This window comes from Mobula hypostoma, chromosome 6 (assembly GCF_963921235.1).
Source record: "Mobula hypostoma chromosome 6, sMobHyp1.1, whole genome shotgun sequence".
Classification (NCBI taxonomy): Eukaryota; Metazoa; Chordata; class Chondrichthyes; order Myliobatiformes; family Myliobatidae; genus Mobula; species Mobula hypostoma.
The window spans coordinates 109,712,329-109,731,832 of NC_086102.1; the positions used below are offsets into that span (position 1 = coordinate 109,712,329).

Here is a 19,504-nt window from a genome sequence, read left to right on the forward strand (position 1 = left end):
CATCTATTTGACGGGTAAAGCATTGGGCGCGGGAGAGGAGAGACGTGCGCGTGCGCAGGGTGTGAGCTCGCTTCCCGCGCCGGCGCGAGAAGAGGGAGTCAGTGGCGACGTGCGCGTGCGCAGGAGTTCTCACTTCACGTGCTGGCGGGAGAGGGGGACCGGGTTGAAAACAACAGATATTTTTGTAGATGCTGGAAATCCAGAGCAACACACAAACACAAAATGTTGGAGGAACTCAGTAGGTTAGGCAGCATTCATATAAAGGAATAAATAGTCGCTGTTTCACGCACGAAACGTCGACTCTTGTTTTTATCTCCAACTGAACCGCAGCACTCCTCCGGCAGCGAGTTCTGGTGTGCGCATGCGCCCTCGGGGAAGGTGGGGCGCCACGCGGTGCCCTCGCGCCTGGGGGCGTGGCCGTCAGTTGGGCGCGCGGGCGCTGTTTACCGTTGAACGGGACGGGGTGGGCGGGGCCGGGAAGAAAGGGCAATTGTGGCGTCAGCGTTTAACCGACAGAAATAAACGGCCGCTGTCGATACCGGTCAGTGTGTGATTGCACCGAGTCCTACTGCTCGCCCTCGCCTCTTGACGCCAGATCAGCCCCGATCCCGGAGGAAGGGCTTCACCCCGACTCAGACATGCACCAGTCCTGCCAGCGGGCCGTCGCCACCTACCCCGACCGCACCGGCGAACAGTTGGAGAAGGAGCTCCACGATGGCCTTGAGGAGGGCAAGGAGCGCTTCAAGGACCTCAACGACCGCTTCGCCAAGTACATCAACAGCACTGTCCTCTGCCTTCTGCGCCGCAACAAGGAGCTGCTGGCCGAGCTCAGCAACGCCGAGAAGGACCAACCTGGCCGCTCCGAGGCCATCTTCCAGAAGGCGAGGAACGACCTCAAGTGCCGGCTGGAGGAGCAGCAGAAGGAGCTCAACTGTCTCAAGGCAGACAAGGAGAAATACAAGAAAAGGTGAGGACATCGCTTTCATTTCCCCCTCAACTCTCATCAAACAGAGCCTGGTTATAGGGAGGGGCTGGCCAGGCTGGGCCTTCATTATTTGAAGCGATGGAGAGGGGATGCGACTTCGTAAAACTTCTTTGAAGACTTCATTCCTTGAAATGTTGGAGGCTCGGGGTGGGGACCTTCTAGAAGTATATAACTTTCATTAATTGTTCCTAGGTGTAGGAGATAAAGGGGTGGGATGACCATAGAGAGGATTTACATGAGGTTGTGGGGGAGAAGCTGAGGTTTAACGTGATGAGGGAAGATTTGAGAGGGATCTGAGAGGCAATTTGGTCTATGGAGCGAGCTGCCAGAAGAAGGTAAAATAAAAGACACTTGGATGGGCTGCATGCATAGAAAAAGCATGGAAGGTTATTGGCCAAAACCGAGGCAAATAGGATTAGATTGGATGGGAACCTTGGTTGGCATGGAGGAATTGGGCTGAGGATCTGCTTCTGTACCATATTACAATAACTATAACTGACCTTTGACCCTGACCTCAGTCTTCCACCACCTCCAAACATTAATCCTAACTCCAATCTCACCCTGTTACCAACTTCAAATTGTAACTGCTGATTTTTAACTACGTGCCTTAAACCAATCCCCATGCAAGATGTTGTGAACTGTTCATTGTCTTCCTTGTTTCTGATTATCAGGTTAGCATTTATGTCCATCACTTTCAGTGGTCTGGAAGGTATCTATTTATTCATCTTGTATTATTCTGTTAAATCACATTGATCACAGCCATAATGTTGCAGGCTGCATGACGGGTGCTTTTGGCGAACCTCTCAAGACACAGCTGAAAGAGTTTGGGATATGGGAGTGTTTACTTAATGTGTTTCTCATTGGCAAAGATGCATTACCCGAGATGCTTTTTCAGCAGTGCCTTGAACAGTTGCAGTAAGACTTCCCTAATTTCATGTTTCAGGCTCTTTGAAAAACAAACTTTCTTTTCCATTACCTGCTGCACTTGTGTGTTAGTTTGGTGTTTTGAGGACAAAGACTGTGTTTGCAGCTTTTTTTGCAATTATTCTCCAAATAATCAGAACAGAACACTACAGCATAGTACAGGTTCTTTGGCTCACAATGTTACACTGATCTGTTAACCTACTAACCTGTTAACCATGTATAAAGTACTCTAAGGTCAATCTAACCCTTCCCTCCTGCATAGCTCTTCATTTTTTTTGTCTCATCTATGTGCCTGTTGAAAAATTTCTTAAATGCCCCTAATGTATCTGCCTCTACCACCAACAACCACTCCAGGACTTTAAAAAGAAAACACTTACTCTGACTCTTGCCCCCCCCCCCGCCCCAATACTTACCTTCAATCAACTTAAAATTATGCCATCTTGTATTTGCCATTTCCACTCTTGGAATAAGTCTCTGACTGTCTACTTGCTCAATGCCTCTTATCTTGGCACCCCTATCACCTCTATCCACCTCCTTCGGCTTTAGCCATTAAGAAGATACAGAAGACTGGAGGATGCTAATGCAGTGCTTTTATTTGATAATGGATGCAAGAACAAGTTGGGGAAGTACAGGCCAGTGAGCCTAACAGCAGTGTTGGGGAAAGTTACTGAAGGGGATCTCTCACAGCATTTGGAAAGGCAAGGACCAATTAAGAATAGTCAGCATGGCTTTCTGCCTAGGAAATTTGAGTATCAGAAATTTGATCTTCATGAAGAGGTGATAAAGGGTATGGAGGAGGGTAGATGGACTTCAGCAAGCTCTTGGTAAGGTCACTTAAAATAGGAACAGTGTGGCAGCAAAGGTAGGCAGGCCAGTAAAGGCTTTTGGCATGTTGTCTTCAGCAATCATTATGTTGAGTACAAGTTGGACAACCTGTATACAAGTGATTGGTGAGACCGCACTGAGAGTATTGCAGGCAGTTCTGTTCACCTAGTTATAATAAGGATATCATTAAGCTGGAAAGGATGTAGGAAAGGTTTAAGGATATTACTGGGAATGGTGGTTGAGTTAGAAAGAAGGATTAGAGTAGCGATCCCCAACTACCGGGCTGCGAGGAAACTATGAGTCAGCTGCACCTTTCCTCATTCCCTTTTAAGGAGCAACAGAAGATAACTAAAAAGGCAGTGGGGGGGGGGGAGATGAGGTACGAAGGTAAGCTGGCCAATAATATAAAGGAGGATAGTAAAAGCTGCTTTAGGTATGTGAAAAGGAAAAAATTTGTTAAAGTTGGGCCCTTGAAGGCAGAAATGGGTGAATTTATTATGGGGAACAAGGAAATGGCAGACGAGTTGAATAGGTACTTTGAATCTGTCTTCGCTAGGGAAGACAGAAACAATCTCCCAGATGTAAGAGTGGCCGGAGGACCTAGGTAACGGAGGAACTGAAGGAGATTCACATTAGACAAAAAATGGTGTTGGATAGACTGATGGGACTGAAGGCTGATAAATCCCCAGAGCCTGATGGTCTGCACCCCAGGGTACTTAAGGAGGTGGCTCTAGAAATCGTGGATGCATTGGTAATTATTTTCCAATGTTCTATAGATTCAGGATCAGTTCCTGAGGACTGGAGGGTAACTAATGTTATCCCACTTTTTAAGAAAGGAGGGAGAGAGAAAGCAGGGAATTATAGACCAGTTAACCTGATATCAGTGGTGGGGAAGATGCTGGAACCAATTATAAAGGATGAAATAGCGGCACATTTGGATAGCAGTAACAGGATCAGTCTGAGTCAGCATTGATTTACAAAGCGGGAATCATGCTTCACTAATCTTCTGGAAGTTTTTGAGGATGTAACTATAAAAATGGACAAGGGAGAGCCAGTGGATGTGTGTACCTGGACTTTCAGAAAGCCTTTGATAAGGTCCCACATAAGAGATTAGTGGGTAAAATTAGAGCACATGATATTGGGGGTAGGGTACTGACATGGATCGTAAATTGGTTGGCAGACAGGAAACAAAGAGTGGGGATTAACAGGTCCCTTTCAGAATGGCAGGTGGTGACTAGTGGGGTACCGCAAGGCTCGGTGCTGGGACCGCAGCTATTTACAATATACATTAATGATTTAGTTGAAGGGATTAAAAGTAACATTAGCAAATTTGCAGATGACACAATGCTGGGTGGCAATGTGAAATGTGCGGAGGATGTTGAGATAATTCAGGATGACTTAGACAGGTTGGGTGAGTGGGCAGATGCATGGTAGATGCAGTTTAATGTGGATAAGTGTGAGGTTATCCACTTTGGTGGCAAGAACAGGAAGGCAGATTACTATTTGAATAGTGTCAAGTTAGGAAAAGGGGAAGTACAACGAGATCTTGGTGTCCTTGTTCATCAGTCACTGAAAGCAAGCATGCAGGTACAGCAGGCAGTGAAGAAAGCTAATGGCATGTTGGCCTTCACAACAAGGGGAATTGGGTATAGGAGCAAAGAGATCCTTCTGCAGTTGTACAGTGCCCTGGTGAGACCACACCTGGAGTATTGTGTACAGTTTTGGTCTCCAAATTTGAGGAAGGACATTCTTGCTATTGAGGGAGTGCAGCGGAGGTTCACAAGGTTAATTCCCTGGATGGCGGGACTGTCATATGTTGAAAGATTGGAGCGACTGGGCTTGTATACACTGGAATTTATAAGGATGAGAGGGGATCTGATTGAAACATATAAGATTATTAAGGGATTGGACACGCTAGAGGCAGGAAACATATTCCCGATGTTGGGTGAGTCCAGAACCAGATGCCACAATTTGAGAATAAGGGGTAGGCCATTTAGAACAGAGTTGAGGAAAAACATTTTCACCCAGAGAGTTGTGGATCTGTAGAATGCTCTGCCTCAGAAGGCAGTGGAGGCCAATTCTCTGGATGCTTTCAAGAAAGAGTTAGATAGAGCTTTTAATGATAGTGGAGTCAAGGGATATGGGGAGAAGGCAAGAATGGTGTACTGACTGTGGATGATCAGCCATGATCACAGTGAATGGTGGTGCTGGCTCGAAGGGCTGAATGCCCTACTCCTGCACCTATTGTCTATTGTCTATTCAGGCCTTCTCTCTTCTCCAACCTTACCCCCTCTGAATGCACTGCCCTCTGTCCTCTCCACACCAATCCCGACCTTACCATCAAACCTGGAGACAAAGGGGATGGTTTGGAGTGTGGTGCACTAACCTCTACCTTGCTGAGGCCAAGCAGCAACTCTCAGACACCACTTCATACCTACCCCTTGAAGAGGACCCCACTCTGGACGATCAGAAAACTGTCTCCTTAACCATCACTGACCTCATCAACTGCGGAAAACTCCCATACATTGCCACCAAAGTCATAATTCCCTAACTTCTGACTGATTGCTTCTAGCTCCTACCCAATATCCACATACCAGACTGTCCAGGGTGACCCATTGTCTCTGCTGCTCCTGCCCCACTGATCTTGGGTCCATAAGACCATAAGGTATAGAAGCAGAATTAGGCCATTTGGCCCATTGAGTCTGTTCCATTCTTTCATCCTAGCTGATCCAATTTTTCTCTCAGTCCTAATCTCCTGTCTTTGCACCAGCCAATCACGAATCTATCATCCTCTGCCTTAAATATACATAATGACTTGGCCTTTACTGCTGCCTGTAACAGAGAATTCCATGGATTCACCACACTCTGGGTAAAGAATTCCTTCTCATCTCAGTTCTAAAAGGATGCCCCTCTCTTCTGATGTTGTGTCCTCTGGTCTTGGACTCCCACCATAGGAAACATCCTCTCTGCATCCACTCTATCAGAGCCTTTCGCCATTCGATGAGGTCACCCCCTCATTCTTCTGAATTCTAGTGAATACAGACCCAGAGCTATCAAAAGTTCTTCATAAGATAAGCCATTCAATCCTTAATCATTTTTGTGAACCTCCTTTGAACACTGTTTGGTTTCAGCAAATTCTTTCTAAGTAAAGGACTCAAACCTGCTCACAACAAGTGAGGCCTCACCGGTGCTTTATAAAGCTTCAACATTACATCCTTGCTTTTATATTCTAGTCCTCTTGAAGTGAATGCTGACATTACATTTGGCTTCCTCACCCCAGATTCAACCTGCAAATTAACCTTCAGGGAATGCTACACAAAGATTCCCAATTCCCTTTGCACCTAGTTTTTTCTATTTTCCCTCTATTTAGAAATAGCCAACCTTGCATTTCTTCTACAAAGTGCATAACCTTACACTGTATTCCATTTCTCTTTTTTTGTTGCCTATTCTCCTAATATATGTTCTTCTGTGCCTCTCTACTTGCTCAAACTACCTGGTCCTCCACCTATCTTCATATCATCTGCAAACTTTGCAACAAAGCCATCAATTCCATCATCCAAATAAAAGGAATTGGTCCCAACACAGATCCCTGTAGAATGCTGCTTTTTGCCGGCAGGCAGTCAGAAAAGGCTCCCTTTATTCTCACTCTTTGCATCCTGCCAATCATGCCAGAATCTTTCCTGTAGTACCATGGGCTCATAGCTTGTTGAGCAGCCTCATGTGTGGCAGCTTGTCAAAGGCCTTCTGAAAACTGTTACGTAACCGGCAACAATGGATATCAATCGAGACAGGTTATATAAAAACAACCAAACATTTATTAAACACGGATAAACGATAAAAAAACAAACGAAAACTTCAACTGGAAGTTAACTGTTATGCAGCCGTTCAACAAATCGTCACTTGGCACTGGTTCTTAAAGCGTTAAATGCAAAAACAGTTCTTAAAGCGATAAAGTCAGATATAGTTTTTAAAATGGTACGTTCGAAAGTCCAACAGATTTATATGTTCAATTGGGAGAGACTTCTCTGGAGAAGGATTTCTTCATAGACGCGACTTTTCTGCTGGTTCTGTCCACAGGATTCACGATGCAGTAAATAAACAGTGTAACACAACTGACCTTAATTTCTTTTAAAGAGAGCCAACCTTTGCATGAACTCTTTGCTCTTTTGGCAAGAGTTACCTTGATGCAAGTCGCTACTCCTTCAACGAAGACTGAGTAAGGTCGATCCTTTGTTAAACTGCTGAACAATACCGACTCGTCTCAATCCTTTGGTCCTGTACTTCGATAGAGCCTTCACTCTCCCTTCTACTGCTGGAACAGGATAAATCAGCACATCTAGCAAAAATTTCCAGTCCAATAATATTGCATCTTGCAATAGAACGCAACCCTCCGTTTTAAAAAATGAAACTGCATCATAAAAACAAATACGCAACGGAATCGGAGACACAGCACGTTCTACCTGGAAATCTACAAACTAAAAACTAACTGTGTCATCTAGGGTCTACCCTTGTATACCTGTGGTGCACATGTCATCACGTGACCTCACATCGGCGGGAAAATTACATCAGGTGACCTCCAAAACACCATTACATCATTCTCACCAAAAAAAAACCCAGATCTCCTTGAGGCATGTAACACCTCCCTCCAAAACAAAAATTTTGGTCTCTTAAAGAACAAAATTTTAACAATTAACAATTTGTACAAAAAAGATACAAAAGGTATAAAATTTTCAACATACACAATATATACAGTCTTATTTTTCAACACTTTACAAACTAATGTACAGTGGGAGTGTTACAAATGTGAAAATACCACTCAAATACTGGAATTGGTTGCAGTGGGGCCACTGGAGTAACCTGATTAGGTTTACCCACAATTTGACACGTATGACATGTTCTACAAAATGTCGCTACATCTTGTCTTAAACTAGGCCAATAAAAATGTTTAGAAACTTTGTTCATAGTTTTCTTTACACCTAAATGACCACCCAAAGGAATACTATGAGCCGTAGTTAAAATCTCATTTCGTTAAATTTTAGGAACTACTGCCTGATGATTAACTTCCCATTTCTCACTAACAGGAATTGTAGGCGATCTCCACTTTCTCATTAATACCCCCTTTTCAATATAATATCCTACTGGCACTATTTAAATTTCACTATCTGGAAGAGCTTGTTCTTTTAATTTAACTATTTCAGGATCTCTACCCTGCTCTGCTATCATCTCCTTCTGAGATAAGAACAAACCTTCCTGGTCAGACTTGCCACCAAAATCCTGATCAAATAATGTAGGTAAGAAAGTTTCTGATACATCCTCAAAATTCGAATCTTGATTTGAACTGTCATGGGTAACAACCTCATCCTTTACATCAGTCTTGTTACAACACAGGAAGAGTATGTGTTAGAATCCCTCTGTGGTTCCTCAGAATTTGAATTTGTTGTCAAATGCACTCCAGGAAAAACTTGTCCACCTGCTGAATCATTCCTTAACAAAAGAGAAACATCATTGACAGGTAAACTAGAGTGTAATCCTACTTTAACAACCCCTGTAACTAATCCTGACCTTAAATTTACTCTATGTGAATGTACTGGCATAAGGGCACTCCCAACTCCTCTTATATAATTTACCTCACCAATGTCAGACTCATCACTAAACTTTAGCACACTGTCTAATATTAATGATTGAGAAGCTCCAGTATCTCTAAGTATTCTTATTGGTACTGAATTGGATCCTTCTTTCGAGGATACAAATCCTTCTGTTATAAAAGTTTCATATCCCTTCTTAACTTGGTCAGACTCTGACACATCTTCATTAATATTTTCTGAACCCTGTGGCTTTACAGGTTTTTCAATATGCTGCACACAAGCATCTGGGACGACTACTTTCTCTTTCCTTTTCAATCGAAAGCAATTAGCTACTACATGTCCAGGTTTCTTACAATAATCACAAATAATACCAAAATGTCTTTCCTTTGCATGTCTCCCTTCATCCTTACTTTGCTCACTAAATTCAGGTTTAATTTCTGGTTTACCTTGATCCTCTGTGCTATTTTTCCTTTCAAAAATTTTACCTGGAGAGAATTTATTCTTGTGAATTAAAACATACTCATCAGCTGGTTTAGCAATCTCCTGCAATATAGCAGTTTCCCGTTCATTTAAGTAGGTTCTCACTTCAGCAGGAATGCTTCTTTTAAATTCCTCCTGCAAAATCAACTCTTTTAATTTATTATACTCCCCATTCACATTTTTAGAGGAAACTCATCTCTCAAAACAAATAGATTTCTCATAGGCAAATTCCACAAGTTTTTTCCACCGATTTCTTCAAATTTTGGAATCTTTCTCTATATGCTTCTGGAACCATCTCATATGCCTTTAATATATACTGCTTAACAATATCATAATCCAGTGCTTGCTTAGCATTTAAAGTTGTATAAACTTGTTGTGCCTTGCCTTTATTTACACTTTGTAACGTCACTGGCCATTAGTCTTTTGGCCACTTTAAACTCAGAGTAATAGTTTCAAAGTGCTGGAAATATTTGTCCACTTCAACTTCATTAAATGGAGGAGCCAAAATAACCTCACGACTAGCAATAAACTGTTTCGTAGAACCGGAAGACTGATTTCCGGACTTTAATTTCTGCATCTGTAGCTCAAATTTCCTGTGGTTTTCAGCTTCTCTTTCTTCAAATTCCCTTATTTTAACTGCCTCCCTAGCCTCGAATTCCTTCTGTTTATTTACAGCTTCTAACCGACTCTTTTCCAAATCAGCTTCTAATTGCTTTAACTTTATTTGTTCAAGATGTAACTGCATTTCCAGATTACTCATAGGAAACTTATCTAACACCTCCTCATCAAACAATTTCAAATTAATATAATGTTCAGCAATTTTTCTTTGTGTGAAAGCCTTGGTGGAATGCTTCATAAATCCTTTACTATCCGACTTCATAGCAATCTCCAGTACCTCACGTTTTCTCGCATTCTCTAAAGACCCCGAGTCAGGCGTGTGCATAAACCCATCAATATCCATTGTTGCCAAATACCACTCACACACTAATCAAACTTTAAAAAAAAAAAAAATCGGATATTTCCCTTTTCCAAATCAAAATGGCAATTACCAGCACTTAAACTCAAAATCGGAACATCTCCTGCAAGCCCCCACAGATTGTTTTGTAACCGGCAGCAATGAATATCATTCGAGACAGGTTATATAAAAACAACCAAACATTTATTAAGCAGGGATAAACGATAAAAAAACAAACGAAAACTTCAACTGGAAGTTAACCGTTATGCAGCCGTTCAACAAATCGTCACTCGGCACTGGTTCTTAAAGCGTTAAATGCGAAAACAGTTCTTAAAGCGATAAAGTCAGATATAGTTTTTAAAATGGTAAGTTCGAAAGTCCAACAGATTTATATGTTCAATTGGGGGAGACTTCTCTGGAGAAGGATTTCTTCATAGACGCGACTTTTCTGCTGGTTCTGGCCACAGGATTCACGATGCAGTAAATAAACAGTGTAACACAACTGACCTTAATTTCTTTTAAAGAGAGCCAACCTTTTCATGAACTCTTTGCTCTTTTGGCAAGAATTACCTCGATGCAGGTCGCTACTCCTTCAACGAAGACTGAGTAAGGTCGATCCTTTGTTAAACTGCCGAACAATACCGACTCCTCTCAATCCTTCGGTCCTGTACTTCGATAAAGTCTTCACTCTCCCTTCTACTGCTGGAACAGGATAAATCAACACATCTAGCAAAAATTTCCAGTCCAATAATATTGCATCTTGCAATAGAACGCAACCCTCCATTTTAAAAAATGAAACTGCATCATAAAAACAAATACGCAACGGAAACGGAGACACAGCACGTTCTACCTGGAAATCTACAAACTAAAAACTAACTGTGTCATCTGGGGTCTACCCTTGTATACCCGTGGTGCACATGTCATCACGTGACCTCACATCAGTGGGAAAATTACATCAGGTGACCTCCAAAAGACCATTACATCATTCTCACCAAAAAAAAAACCCAGATCTCCTTGAGGCATGTAACAAAATCCAAGTGCACAACATCAACCGATTCTTCTTTGTCTATCCTGCTTGTTACTACTTCAAAGAATTCCAACAGATTTGTCAGGAAATATTTTCCCTTTGTGGAAACCATGTTGACTATGGCTTCTTTTATTATGTGCCTCCAAGTACCCTGAGACCTCAGCCTTAATAATAAACTCCAAATTCTTCCCAACCACTGAGGTCAGACTAACTGGCCTATAGTTTCCTTTCTTCTGCCTTTCTCACTTCTTGAAGAATGGAGTGATATTTGCAATTTTCCAGTCTTCTGGAACAATTCCAGAATCTAGTTATTCTTGAAAGATAATTAATAATGCTTCCACAATCTCTTTAGCCACCTTTTTCAGAACCCTGGGGTGTGCACCATCTGGTTCAAGTGACTTCAGACCTTTCAATTTCCCAAGAACCTTCTCTATAGTAATGGTAACTTCATACACTTTATTCCCCCTGACACCTGGAACTTTTACCATACTACTTGTGTCTGAAATACTTACTCAGTTTGTCCACTATTTCATTTTCTGTTATTATTACCTCTCCAGCATTATTTTTGAGCATTCCAATATCTACTCTCGCCTCTCTTTTACACGTTATGTATCTGAAGAAACTTCTGGTATCCTCTTTATTGTTACTATTGGCTAGCTTACTTTTGTCTTCCATCTGAACCTTAATAACTTTGTTTAATTGTCTTCTTTTGGTTTTTAAAAGCTTCCCAATCTCATAGCTTGATCCCATTCTACCCCCCCATCCGGTTCAGTCCCTTTTCAGCCATGTCTGCAACACTTCTCATGCCCTCAAAATCCTCAGTAACTTTAAATTTCCTGGCCCTGACTGCCTCATCTTCACCATGGATGTACAGTCCCTATATACCTCTATCTCCCCCCAATCAAAAGGCCTCAAAGACCTCTGCTGCTTTCTTGACAAAAGAACCAACTAATCCCACTCCACCGCCACCGCCCTCCTTGTGGCAGAACTGATTGTCACCCTGGACAATTTTTCCTTCAGCTCCACCCACTTTCTCCAAACTCGAGAGGTAGCTGTGGGCACTTGCATGGATCCCAGCTATGCCTGCCTCTTTGTTGGTGACATAGAACTGCCCATGTTTGAAGCCTTTCCTGGTTATACTCTCCAACTCTTCCCGCTACATTGACGACTGCATTGGTGCCCATGCTGAGCTCATCAATTTTATCAATTTTGCCTCTAACTTCCACCCTGGCCTGAAATTCACTTGGTCCACACCTCCCTTCTCTTTCTTGATCTCTGGAGACAAACCTACTGGTTCCCACTGTTATCTCAACTGTACCTCTTTCCACCCTATCTCCTGTAAAAATGCTATTACCTTTTCTCAGTTTCTTCACCTCCGCCGCATATGTTCCCATTCCAGGACATCAGAAATGTTCTCCTTTAAGAAACAGGGATTATCTCCCTCTACTGTTGCTGCTTCCCTCACCCGCATCTCCTCCATTTCCTATATATCCGTGCTCTCCCCATCTTCCCGCTGCCTTAATAGTGATAGAGTTTCTCTTGCCCTTGCCCACCACTCCCATCAGCCTCTGCAAACGACACATTATCCTCCACGGCTTTCACCACCTTAAAAGGGATCCTACTACTAAACTTTGCTTTACCTTTCAACTCCCCCCTCCCCCCCCATCCCCGCTTCCTGCAGGGATCACTCCCTCTGCAATTCCTTTATCCGCTCATCCCTCCCCACTAAACTCCCTTCCCGGTAAGTCACTGAAGTGCTAAATCTGCCCATACACCACCTCCCTTGCCTCCATTCAGGGCCCCAAATAATCCTTCCAGCTGAGCAACACTTCACCTACAAACCTGCTGGGATCATCGTATTGTGTCCAGTGCTCTCGATGCAGCCTCTACATTAGTGAACCCCACCATAAATTGGGCACCTCCGCACCATCCTCCACAAGCAGGACTTTCCAGTGGCCAAACATTTTGATTCTGATTCTTGTTGTTCTGACATGTTGGTCCATGGCCGCTTTGTGTGGCAAGATGAGGCCACCCTCAGGATGGAGGAGCATCACCTTGTATTCTGGGTAGTCTCCAACTAATGGCATGAATTGTGATTTCTCGTCCTGGTAAAGAAATCCCCCACCCCACAGCTTCTGTTCCCCACTCTAAACCTTTTACCCCTTTTCACCTGCCTATCACCTCATTCTAGGACCCTTCCTCCTTCCCTTTCTCCCATGGTCCATTCTCCTCTCCTATCAGATTCCTTCTCCAGCCCTTGACCTTTCCCACACACCTGACTTTACCTATCACTTTCCAGCTAGCCTCCTTCCCTTCCTCCCCCCCCCATCTTCCCTCTTCCCTCTCAAACCTAATGAAGGGTCTCATCCTGAAACATTGACTATCCATTCATTTCCATAGATGCTGCCTGGCCGTCTGAGTTCCTCCAGCATTGTGTCTGTCTTGGATTTTCATCATCTACAGATTTTCTAGTGGAGGAGAACAAAATTATTGTTATTCCAGATCTGATGCATCACAAAAAAACACAATTAGATAAAGAACATGATAATATATAAATATATAGCTTATATTGATGGTATGTACTTAAAGTGATGCTAGGCACTGGAATGTCTGTACATAGGTGACTGGAACCTAGAAATCTACAGTTCATTATGCCCACAATGCTGTGCCGACCATGTAACCTATTCTAGAAACTGCCTAGAAGTTCCCTACCACATAGTACTTTTTTTTCTAAGCTCCATGTACCTATCCAAGAGTCTCTTGAAAGATCCTATTGTATCCGCCTCTACAACCATCGCTGGCAGTGCATTCCACACACCCACCACTCTGTCTGATGTCCACCCATACCTACTTCCAAGCACCTTAAAACTATGTCCCCTCATGTTAGCCATTCAAGCCCTGGGGAAAAGGCCTTTGGCTATCCACACTATCTATGCCTTTCATCATCTTGTACATATCTCATCCTGTATCACTGCAAGGAGAAAAGGCCAAGTTCACTCAACCTGTTCTCATAAGGCATGCTCTCCAATCCAGGCAACATCCTTGTAAATATCTTCTGCACACTCTCTATAGTATCCACATCCTTCCTGCAGTGAATTGACCAGAATTGAACACAGCACTCCATGAGGAGTCTGACCAAGGTCTTGTGTAACTGTAACATTACCTCATGGCTCCTGAACTCAATCCCACGGTTAAAGGCCAACATACAATATCCCTTCTTAACAACACTGTCAACCTGAGCAGCAGCTTTGAGTGTCGTATGGACATGGACCCCAAAATCTCTCTGATCCTCCACACTGCCAAGTCTTACCATTAAAATTATTCTGTTTTCAAACTTGACCTATGAAAGTGAACCACTTCACACTTATCTGGGTTGATCTCCTTCTGCTACCTCTCAGCTCAGTTCTGCATCCTATCAATGTCCCACTGTAACTTCTTACAACTCTCCACAACACCCCTAACTTTTGTATCATCAGCAAACTTACCAACCCACCCTTCTACTTCCTCATCAGGTCATTTATAAAAATCACAAAGTGCAGGGGTCCCAGAACAGATCCCTGCAGAACACCATGGGTCACTGACCTCCATGCAGAATATGAACCATCTACAACCACCCTTTGCCTTCTGTGGGCAAGTCGATTCTGGATCCAGAAAGCAAGGTCCCCTTGGATCGCACTTTCTGAATAAGCCTTGCATGGGGAACCTTATTGAATGCCTTACTGAAATCTGTATACAGTACATCTACTGCTCCACCTTCAATGTGTTTTGCTACATCCTCAGTGAATTCAATCAAGCTCATAAGGCACGACCTGCCCTTGACAAAGCCATGCTGACTATCTCAAATCAGATTATCTCTCCAAATGCTCATAAATCCTGCCTCTCAAGATCTTCAACAACTTGCCTACCATTGAAGTAAGACTTACTGGTCTATAATTTCTTGTGTTATCTCTACTCCCTTTCTTGAATAAGGGAACAACATTTGCAACCCTCCAATACTCTGGTAGTTCTCCCGTCCCTATTGATGATGCAAAGGTCATTGTCAGAGGCTCAGCAATCTCCTCCCTTGCTTCCCACAGAAGCCTGGGGTATGTCTCGTCCAGTCCCGGTGACTTATTTAAGTTAATACCTTTCAAAAGCTGCAGCTCATCCTCATAAAATGTCTATATGCTCAAGCATTTCAGTTCGCTGTAATTCATCCCCACAATTACCAAGGTTCTTTTCACTGGAGAATACTGAAGCCAAGTATTCATTAATGTTGAAGACTCTGATAGGAAATGATAAAGTAGTGGTGATTGGATGAGAGGTGGGGTGGTGTAGTGGGTAGAAGTGTTGATCAGCCTTGCTGCAAAAAGCTAATTTCTTGGCCGTTACACCCTATATATGCCTGTGACAATAACCTTGATTTTGCTTGGATGTTGAAATAATATAGTATATTTTTAGTAACATTTTATATATTTCTTTAAAAATACTAGATATGGATAATTTACATAATGTAGACAAACAAAAATAAAACACAAAACAGAAAATGCTTTGCAGGTCAAACAGCATTGGTGAAGAGAGAAGCAGACTTACAGTTAAGATAAAATCTCATTGAGCCAAAAAACTCCACTGATGCTGAGTAGTCTAATTAATATTTCCAAAATTTTCTATTTTTCTTTCAGATTTTCAGTACTTGTACTATTTTGTAACTTCATTCTTATTGCAGATTAGAAAAAGAAATTCAATTAAGAAAGGAAGCTGAAAAAGATTACGAAGATTTAAGAAAGGCAAGTACATTCTCTAATATATAGGAGCTGAATTAGGCCACTCAGCCCATCGAGTCTGCTCTGCCAATCCTTCATGGTTAATTTATTATCCTTCTCATCCCCATTCTCCTGCCATCTCCTCATAACATTTGACGTCGCCTGAATAATAAAGAACATATTAACCTCCACTTTAAAAATACTTAATGACTTGGCCATCCATGGCAATGCATTCCACAGATTTACCACTCCCTGGCAAAAGGATTTCCTTATCTCTGTTCTAAAGGGACGTCCCTCTTTTGTGAGGCTGTGGTCTCTGGCCCTTGACTCGCTCACTGTAGGAAACATCCTTTTCACATCCACTCTAGGCCTTTCAATGTTTGATAGGTTTCAATGAGAACCTCCTTCCCCCCCCCCACCCAAATTCTTATAAATTCCTGCGAGCACAGATCCAGAGCCATCAAGTGCTTCTCATCTATTAACCCTTTCACTCCCAGAATCATTCTTGTGAACCTGCTCTGGACCATCTTCAATACCAGCACATCTTTTCTTAGAAATGGGGCCCAAAACTGCACACAGTACTCCGTTTGTCCTCACCAGTACCTTATAAAGCCTTGCATTACATCCTTGCTCTTATGTTCTAGTCCTCTCAAAATGAATGCTAACATTGTATTTTCTATCCTTACCACAGATTTATCATGCAAGTTAACCTTTAGGGAATCTTGCACGAACACTCTCAAGTCCCTTTTCACCTCTGATTTCTGGATTTTTCTTCTCATTTAGCAAATAGTCTACATTTTTATTCCTTCTACCAAAGTGCATGATCGTACACATCCCTACACTATATTCCATCTGCCATGTCTTAGCTCATTCTCCCAATCTAAGCCCTTCACTACTTAGTATTTTCATGCACTTCTCTACACTATATTCCATCTGCCACTTACTTGCTCATTCTCCCAATCTTCACCCTAAACTTGATGTTTTCCTGGTCCTTTGTGTTAACCTTACACACACTCAACTTTAATGCCATGTCCTCACAAAGCTTACCCGATCACTGCTCTCCTTTACAAGCTCTTGAGGACCTATCCTATTCCCAGCATATAGATGCAGTGTGGGGGGAAAAAGAGTGGTGCCCAGTGTGTCCCGGAGATTCGGTATGTCATTGAAGAATCTGACAAACTTCTAGAGCTGTACAATAGAAAGCATTGCAAATCCAATGTATGGAAATGCAAGAGACTACAGAGCAGTTGACTTGGCCATTTCCATCATGAGTATAGCTCTCACTACCACTGAGTACATCCACAAGAGGCAATGTCATGGTTCAACAACAGCTTCTTGCCCACTTCCATCAGATTCTTGCCCGAACTTGGAAAAACTCTTTTTGTTGTTCAGTCGTTAAGTCGAGTCCGACTCTTCGTGACCTCATGAACTCCTGCACACCAAGCCACCTTGTTGGAAACTGCCTCTCTAAGATACCCCAAGGTCATTCGCATTGTCTGATTAATATTATCTGTCCATTGTAGCCTCTGTTATCCTCTCCTTTTACCTTGTGTTTTGCCTAACTTGAGAGAGTCTTCTCCAGGGAATCCTGTCTTCTCATGATGTGGCCAAAATATTTGAGCTTTTGTCTCATAATCAAGCCTCGTAGTGAGCAGTCTGGCTGCATTTCTTCCAAGTATTGACTTGTTGGATCTTGCTGCCCAATGAAGTCTGAACACTTTGCTCCAGCATCCAAGTTCAAAGACATTGAATCTTTTGTATTCAGTCTTCCTAATTAGTCCATCTTGCAGCCATATTTCACAACCGGAAATGCCATAGACTTGACTATATGGATCTCCATAGACAATGTTATGTCTCTGCTCCTCAGTATTTTATCTAAATTTGCCATTGTTGCCCTACCCAGAAGGGAAGTAAGTGCTGTTTAATTTTGTGGCTGCAGTTACCATGTATAGAGATCTTTGGACCAAGGAAGACAAAACCTGTCACTGCTTCCACTTCCTTTCCATTTATTACCACGGAGTGAGTAGGGCTGGTCGACATAATCTTGGTTTTCTTAATATTGAGCAACAAGCCAGGTTTTGCACTTCTTTCACTTTGATTAGAAGCTTCCTCAGATCCTCCTCACTTTCAGCCATGAGAGTAGTTGCATCTGCGTATCTGAGGTTGTTAATATTTTGTGCGGCAATTTTGATTCAAACATTTGAGTCTTCTGGACCAGCATTCCTCGTGATGTGTTCAGCATATAGATAAATAAAGTAGGGTGACAGTATGAGCCTTGTTGTACTCCTTTCCCAATCTTTGACCAGTTTCTCGTCTCCTTCAGATCCCATCGTCAGCTCCTGGGTCCTCAGAGGCTCCATCTTCCTCTCACCCCAACCCTCCCCTCTCCACTGACACCCCCAGCCTCCCCCCTCCCCCCCTCTAATCCCAGCTCTCATCCGTGCCGGGTCTTTACCATCCCCTCCGACCTTCAACTGTCGGAGGCAGAACGCTCTGTCCTTAGTAAGGGCCTCACCTTTGTCCCCCTTCGCCCACACCTCAGCGAGTTCCGTATTCGCCATGATGCGGAACTCTTCTCTCTCCATCTCCGAGCCTACTTCTTCGGCAAGGACTCTTCCACCCCCACCGATGACCCCTTCTCCCGTCTTCAACCCTCCTCTTCTTCATGGACACCCCGCTCTGGTCTTCTGCCTGCTCTGGATCTCTTCATCGCTAACTGCCGATGGGACATCAACCGTCTCGACTTCACCGCACCTTGTCCCCATTCCAGCCTCACTCCTTTGGAACGCTCTGCTCTCTACTCCCTCCGCATGAATCCTAACCTTACTATTAAACCCACCGATAAGGGGGGTGCTGTTGTAGTCTGGCGTACTGACCTCTACCTTGCCGAGGCACAGCGACAACTCGCGGATACCTCCTCTTATTTACCCTTCGATAGTGACCCCACTAAGCAGCACCAGGCCATTGTCTCCCACACCATCACCGACTTTATCCACTCGGGATCTCCCATCCACTGCTACCAACCTTATAGTTCCCACACCTCGCACTTCCCGCTTCTACCTCCTACCCAAGATCCACAAACCTGCCTGTCCTGGCCGACCTAATGTCTCAGCTTGCTCCTGCCCCACCGAACTCATTTCTGCATACCTCGACACGGTTTTATCCCCCCTTGTTCAATCCCTTCCTACCTATGTTCGTGACATTTCTCGCGCTCTTAAACTTTTCGATGATTTTAAGTTCCCTGGCCCCCACTGCTTTATTTTCACCATGGATGTCCAGTCCCTATATACTTCCATCCCCCATCAGGAAGGTCTCAAAGCTCTCTGCTTCTTTTTGGATTCCAGACCTAATCAGTTCCCCTCTACACCACTCTGCTCTGTCTAGCGGAATTAGTCCTTACTCTTAATAATTTCTCCTTTGGCTCCTCCCACTTCCTCCAAACTAAAGGTGTAGCTATGGGCACCCGTATGGGTCCTAGCTATGCCTGCCTTTTTGTTGGCTTTGTGGAACAATCTATGTTCCGTGCCTATTCTGGTATCTGTCCCCCACTTTTCCTTCGCTACATCGACGACTACATTGGTGCTGCTTCCTGCACGCATGCAGAGCTCGTTGACTTTATTAACTTTGCCTCCAACTTTCACCCTGCCCTCAAGTTTACCTGGTCCATTTCCGACACCTCCCTCCCCTTTCTAGATCTTTCTGTCTCTGTCTCTGGAGACAGCTTATCCACTGATGTCTGCTATAAGCCTAACTGACTCTCACAGCTATCTGGACTATTCCTCTTCTCACCCTGTCTCTTGCAAAAACGCCATCGCCTTCTCGCAATTCCTCCATCTCCGCCGCATCTGCTCTCAGGATGAGGCTTTTCATTCTAGGACGAGGGAGATGTCTTTTTTTAAAGGAAGGGGCTTCCCTTCCTCCACTATCAACTCTGCTCTTAAACGCATCTCCCCCATTTCACGTACATCTGCTCTCACTCCA

General features: G+C 43.4%; 1 protein-coding gene across 2 annotated transcripts in view; it reads left to right on the forward strand.

Moving 5' to 3' along the window:
• Window positions 1-463: 463 nt before the first annotated feature.
• LOC134347615 (glial fibrillary acidic protein-like) overlaps window positions 464-19,504 on the forward strand; it is a 71,267-nt gene continuing 52,226 nt past the window's right edge. For both annotated transcript variants that reach the window (XM_063049978.1, XM_063049979.1), the window contains exons 1-2: window positions 464-967; window positions 15,487-15,547. In XM_063049978.1, coding sequence (XP_062906048.1) covers window positions 639-967; window positions 15,487-15,547 — 390 coding nt within the window. In that variant the 5' untranslated portion in view covers window positions 464-638. The remainder of the gene's footprint in view (window positions 968-15,486; window positions 15,548-19,504) is intronic.